The sequence below is a fragment of the Pseudorasbora parva genome, chromosome 11 (assembly GCF_024679245.1).
Source record: "Pseudorasbora parva isolate DD20220531a chromosome 11, ASM2467924v1, whole genome shotgun sequence".
Classification (NCBI taxonomy): domain Eukaryota; kingdom Metazoa; phylum Chordata; class Actinopteri; order Cypriniformes; family Gobionidae; genus Pseudorasbora; species Pseudorasbora parva.
This window is the reverse complement of record NC_090182.1, coordinates 47,833,432-47,839,999: the sequence shown is the minus strand read 5'-3', so window position 1 is coordinate 47,839,999 and position 6,568 is coordinate 47,833,432. Positions and strand designations below refer to the sequence as shown.

The 6,568-nt window shown below is 41.0% G+C and overlaps 1 protein-coding gene across 1 annotated transcript; it reads right to left on the bottom strand.

Moving 5' to 3' along the window:
• Positions 1-367: 367 nt before the first annotated feature.
• msx1a (muscle segment homeobox 1a) lies at positions 368-2,832 on the bottom strand. The gene is made up of 2 exons (XM_067456721.1): positions 2,462-2,832; positions 368-1,033 (listed from the first exon to the last, which is right to left on the bottom strand). The coding sequence occupies exons 1-2, from the start codon at positions 2,778-2,780 to the stop codon at positions 627-629; spliced, it is 726 nt and encodes a 241-aa protein (XP_067312822.1). The 5' UTR covers positions 2,781-2,832; the 3' UTR covers positions 368-626.
• Positions 2,833-6,568: the final 3,736 nt, after the last annotated feature.

Here is a 6,568-nt window from a genome sequence, read left to right as displayed (position 1 = left end):
AAAACCCCAAGTTAGGTTGAAAATGGACAAACCCAGAAATTGGGTTGTTTGAACCCAGCGAATGGACCATTCAAACAATCCAGTTTCCAGGTTTGTCCATTTTCAACCCAACATGGTTTTTTTTTGTAACCCAGCATTTTTTTCTTTCGCCTTTTTTTTGGCATTACAATTTTTGAAAGGGTTGTGTTTATTCGAGCGTTTCCATGGAAACCGCACAGTTTAAGCTCAAATACTCAACACTTTCCACTTGTGGAAATATTTTTGGACAAGACATATCACAGTCCAGGGTGAATAACGCTTTATAATGTCTAGGCCTATAACAAACAAGAACACTAATGAAAAAGGCAAATTTTTAATTAATTTATTTAGCAAATATATTCATCATATAAATGGTATTTTTTATCCAAATGTACAATATTTTACAGTTCAGATATCCCTTTCGAAGGGAATCATCAAAACAACAGTCAGTTTTGTTTAACTTATGCTCATTTAAAACATTCAGATATGCGCCGTTCGGACTGTTTTCCCTCGACCTACCTTCGTGACTCTGTGAATATAGACCACCATTTTAACCAGTTCCACTTTTATCGGAATAAGAGTCACATTTCTCGGTGTGAGGTCGTCTTTTAAGCTAAATGATACATGCTGTATCCCATGTGTGTGTAGAGTCCCACCGGGCTCAAGCTCATGGAGTGTCTGTGGAACTCGTGTGATCCTGAATATGAAGGAGGAACGTGTGGGAACGAAATCCCGAACGCTGGAGGAAGCATCGGTTTGGTGGCCATTTTCAGCTTCTCGAGCTCGGCCTCCTGGAGCCGTTTGGCCTTCGCTCGTCGGTTCTGGAACCAGATCTTGACCTGGGTCTCCGTCAGGCTGAGAGAGCTGGAGAACTCGGCCCGTTCCGCGATCGACAGGTACTGTTTCTGACGGAACTTCCTCTCCAGCGCCAAAAGCTGAGCCGTGCTGAACGGGGTCCGCGGCTTCCGGTTGGTTTTGTGCTTCCTCAGAGGACACGCGGGAGGACTGAGGCGCCCTGGAGCCAACACAACAAACACATCCACTTTTAGAGTCAGGGGCATATTGCACACAACTAGGGGATATCTTGGTGTTCTTCTCATGCAAAATGTAGTAGGCCTACACCGCTGTCACGTGAAGGCACTCTCACACCAAGAAGGATAACGATAACGAAATGATAACGATAACGAAGTTAGCGGATAAATTGAGCAAGGATCACCAACGATACCCCGGTTTAATCCAAGTCTTGTGCAATAGATCTACACAATTCTCGTGATTTTACCCGTCATAAAGATGATTCCACCAGGTGTTTTAAAATAACTTTTTTTGTTCCCCCAAAGAACCTTTTTTCTTAGCGTCAAGAACATTTGAATAATCTAAAGAAAATAATGCCAATAAAGAATCAAAGATGAGCTTGTCATCTGTATGCAAAATTTAGTACACCGCTGTGTAAACGAGAAGGCACTCTCACACCAAGAATGATAACGATAACGAAATTAGCGGATAAATTGAGCCAGGATCGCCAAGATATCCCGGTTTAATCCTCGTCTTGTGCAATAGATCTGTACAATTCTTGTGATTTTACCCGTCTTAAGAATATTCCAACAGGTGTTTTAAAAGAACCTTTTTTTGTTCTCCCAAATAACTTTTTTTCTTAGCGTAAATAACAATTTAATAATCTAAAGGAAACATGTTAAAGAACCAAAAATGCCAACAAATAATCAAAAATGATCTTGTCATTTGTATGCAAAATTTAGTACACCGCTGTCGTGTAAACGAGACTCACACACCTAGAAGGATAAGGATAAAGACATGAGTGGCTAAATTTAGCCAGGATCACCAACGATATCCCGGCTTAATGCATGCCTTCACTGCTATCGGACATGTGATAATTCCGACTTCTGAAGTCGTGAGATCATTGCATTCAAGTTTCAAAAATGTGAGGGCGTTCATGTGTAATTTTTTACCTATAAAGCGTGAAGGCATTATGCTGCTTTCACATGCTATTGGAAATTCGGTAATTCCCACTTTTAAAGTCGTACGAGCTCATTGCATTGAAGTGAGAGACCTCAAAGGCCGTCCATGTGCATTTTTTTAAACTAGGAAACTCTTATTTACGATAAGTCTCCGAGCACGTGAAGGCAGCATTATTCCCTTATCATAGTTTTGTGCAAAAAGCCAAACTTGTGATTTTACCCGTCTTAAAATATTCCAAAGGCTGTTTTAAAAGAAGCTCTTTTGTTCCCCAAATAACTTTTTTTTTTCTTAGCGTAACATTTTAATAATCTAAAGAAAACATTTTAAACATGCAAATAAAGAAACGTTATTTTTAAGAGTAAATCGATCGAGTAGGGTCTATAATAAAGCATCATGATTGCAGTCAGATATTATTCTCAGCATGCAGCGGTTTATGATGATTTCACGCGCTGTTATTATAATAACTCACTGGGAGAGAAGCTGTCCGGTTGTGTCCACGCGCTCCGCTCAGGGCTCTCCGCCTTTACCGGCAGCTTCAGAACGTCCACGGAAAAAGTCAAACGCGCACCGGCTCGGTCCGGATGTGGCTCCGGTGTCCCGGTGGAGGAGCTCGGTCTCCGGTCTGCCATCAGAGCCTCGACGCTGAACGGGAGAAGCTTCGGTCGGTCTCCGTCCTCCTCCACACCGACGCTGGTCTGCAGCTCTCCCTTAACTCCCACGATCACACCGGACTCATCTTCCGCGTTAAACCCGGTGACTCGAGAAGTCATGGTGATGATAGGGCCCATATACACCGACACGAGTGCACCGTTTTTAGTATAAAACGGCAGATGTGATGGTTAGAGCATGCTGGTGTTTGACTCCTCTATGAAGTACTGTAAGATAATAACACACGGCCATCCAATCAGAGCAGAGGGGCGGGGCGTAACTTCCAGAAGTTTGACTGCTGTGTGTGTTTTGATACTGAGCAAAATAAAGCATGTTTTTAATACCACATAAAGATAAATAACTGCGGCGATCGCATTTGTATGTGACTATCATTTTAGGCCTACATTTTTTTTCTCTCGATATATGCATTTTGTTATATAAAATGTTATGTATAGGCCTAACATTGTCTCTCTCTGATAAATTAAAATAAGCTGATAACATCACTGTTTACTCCAGAACGACTGTACAGCCAAATCTAATTCTGCTGCAGTATTGTCCTGTTTGACACTGTGGAGCTTTGAAACAATCGGTGTTGTAAAGGCGCGATATAGGCTAAATAATGTTAATTGATTCCCTTTACTTATGCCAAAAAGGGGGATTCTGCAAGACTAAACCCCTTATTTTCTTAGGGAAAATCTGTCGCTTAATTATTATTTTTTAGAGTTGCATTGCCGATCATCAACAGTGTGATCATACTGCTCAGTAATTGCTAAACATATTCAATCAGTGGCGATTAGTGTTTAACTGTCTCGGACGGTGATGTTGTTTTTTGGCGCCAGTGGCGGAGGGATCAAAGCAGAACTTTAACCCTTAATGAAGAAGAGCCGCGGGACCTAATGTTTCTAAAGCCATTTATGAGCTCTCCTTGTGTACTGGCCTATAGAGCAGAGCAGCTCGGAGATCATATGCTATAATACACAAATAATACGAATATTAAGGTAGGGGCTGGACTGCACACAATATGGTTTAAACCATTCTGCTCTTTTCGTAAATTGTAATTGGTTGTAACTGATAAAATTACACGCAAACGGTAATTTAGCATTTCCTTAATTTCGCATCCGGCTCTTAAACGGAATAAATCTGTAATTAGGCTTGGAGACTCTTAGAGCCCATTAGATGAAATGAGTGGCGCTGTGTGTCGCGCGCTTTGAAGTCTCGCGCTCTCACGCGCTGCGGGAATGTTTGATCCTTCCGCAGTAAAAATGAGCAACATAAACACAAAACTTGCACACACGAAACGCATTAGCCCTAGACGGATCGCTCTTAGTGTAAATATCTGGCATTGATTGTTTGTGTTGTGTTTGTGTAGGGAGCAGAGCGCGAGCTTTGTTGGGGAGCAATTAGCATGCCAAACACTGCGCTTTAGGGCCAATGATGTGCCGTGGAAAAGGCGATTACCATAGTTTTTTATTGAAATCTCAGGGCAACAAATGAGGGCTGAACTGTGGCACAAAGCGACTGTAAGTCCCATCAGAGCTTTGTTTAACTTCACAAACTCCACCTTTGATTCGGAGTCTGGAGGCAGGCACGTCAGACAAAGAGCCTTTGTCGTCTCTCTCCGAGAGTTGTCTTAACCCTTTTCATGCAGAGTCTGTCAATTCCGACTTAAAAGACTTAAAAGGTTCCGTGGATATCAAAAGACGGTCCGAGGGAAACGTTTGCAAAAGCGAAGAGCGAATGATTCCCGAGTCACATGTGCGTCCCATTAAGCGGTTAAAGACTCGTGTGGTGCAAAAGTTGTCCTTTGATTCGTGTCTTTTACATGATGCGGCAAAACTCTGGAATAGGCCTACACACACACACACACACACACACACACACACACACACACACACACACACACACACACACACACACACACACACACACACACACACACACACACACATCCCAACAGAGCCCTAATGTGCAGAAGAAAGCGGCTGATCGCAACATTATGATGCTCTCGGTGAAGATGAAAGACGCCTACCATTACAGATAATGTCTCCTATTTCAAAGCAATTAGCGCAATCAGGCGTAAAGGGCCACTCAACTCAATGCCTTACGGTTATTTAAGCTCCTAAACGACATACTGTAGCTTTTTCTCTAAAAAAAAAACTGTCCGTTTCTCTCTCTCTCTCTCTCTCTCTCTCTCTCTCTCTCTCTCTCTCTCTCTCTCTCTCTCTCTCTCTCTCTCTCTCTCTCTCTCTCTCTCTCTCTCTCTCTGAGCTTAGTGATCCGATCACAAAACGTTTTCCAACTCCAATTCGTACTTATTTTACGAGGTACATTACGAATTTGTACGACCTGAATTTGAACATTTTGTCCAAACCCCAGTGACGGGTAGGTTTAGGGGTGGGGTTTGGGTAGGTCATTGTAAGAAATCATACGGATCTGGCAACTCCTCAAATACCTACGATTTAGCGTACAAATGTAACGTACAAATGAATGAGGTCGTACAAATTCGTAAGAATAAGCCACCTCATAAAATATGTAGGAATTGCTATTCTCTCTCTCTTTGTATGACCTCACTCCTTCAAATTTTAACGTTTTGTCCAAACCCCAGTGACAGGTAGGTTTAGGGGCGAGGTTTGAGGTAGGTCATTCTTACGAATTTGGCAACTTGTCAAATACATAAAATTAAGCAAAAAAAAGTATGAATTTGAACATTTTGTCTAAACCAAAGTGACGAGTAGGTTTAGGGGCGTGGTTTGAGGTAGGTCATTCGTATGAATTCGTACGAATTTGGCAACTCGTCAAATATGTACGATTTAGCAAAAAAACATACAAATTCCTACGAATTAATGAGGTCGTACTGGCAACTCGTCAAATACGTACGATTAAGCAAAAAACTTTTGAACGTTTTGTCTAAATCATAGTGACGGGTAGGTTTAGGGGCAGGTTTAAGGGTAGGTCATTCGTACGAACTCAAACGAATTTGGAAACTCATCAAATACGTACGATTTAGCAATAAAACTTCTGAATTCGTGGCATGAATGAGGTCGTACAAATTCATACGAATCAGCCCAATTGCATTTCTTCCTGCAGGTACATCTTGAGGCCAGTAGGTGGCGACATGTGACTGTCTTTATGAGTAATTTGAATAATTCAAGCCATTAGTTTGAGAACACTGGTTCATTAAGTGTGGAAACAAGTGACTGCCGTAATGTATGATACATTAAATTATCCCTTCTTAAAAAACGAAATACAACCCCCCGCATAAAATGATGTGTGTGTGTGTGTGTGTGTGTGTGTGTGTGTGTGTGTGTGTGTGTGTGTGTGTGTGTGTGTGTGCGTGTGTGGTGAATTACATACAGCTTTAATAGTAAGTTTTGAAATGTAGGAAACGAACACTTATGAACAAAACTTTTATTCTAAAATAAATAATTAGGCTACCACTATGGCATCAGAGCAGCTTATGGGCACATTTATTTTTAGACATATAGCCTACAGCGTTTAAAATCTAAAATTGTGTCACTTAATAAAAGCCACAAAGTCTCATTTAAAAAAAAAAAATTCTTTAAATTGTGGGTGACATTACACAGGCAATAAAAATGGCAAGTAAATAGGCTTCCTGTATAAATACTGAATCTGTCAGTTCAGCACAAACTCTCTGTGAAAACTAAACATGTAATCTTTTATTTTCATCTGGCCTCCGCTTTGTTGTTTATAATAGGTGTTGTGTGTCTGTAGAAGTTAGTAACCTTTTGCTAAACAAACTCGAGATTCTCCTTGGCATCTGATTGGTCATCATTTTCAACACAAATGCCGCCAGCAATACAACAACCAGATCACTTTAATTTACCTCAGTTTCACTTTTATTAAAATATAACAAATTATGTTACATGAAGTAATATAAATCTGCCAATCAGCCCCTTCCATTTCTAAT

Excerpts from the sequence above, each read along its gene's own strand:
- msx1a (XM_067456721.1), bottom strand. The coding sequence starts at position 2,780 with ATGGGCCCTATCATCACCATGACTTCTCGAGTCACCGGGTTTAACGCG. Across the intron at positions 1,034-2,461 it reads ACCGGACAGCTTCTCTCCCA|GGCGCCTCAGTCCTCCCGCG; the intron begins GTGAGTTATTAT and ends TGTTGGCTCCAG.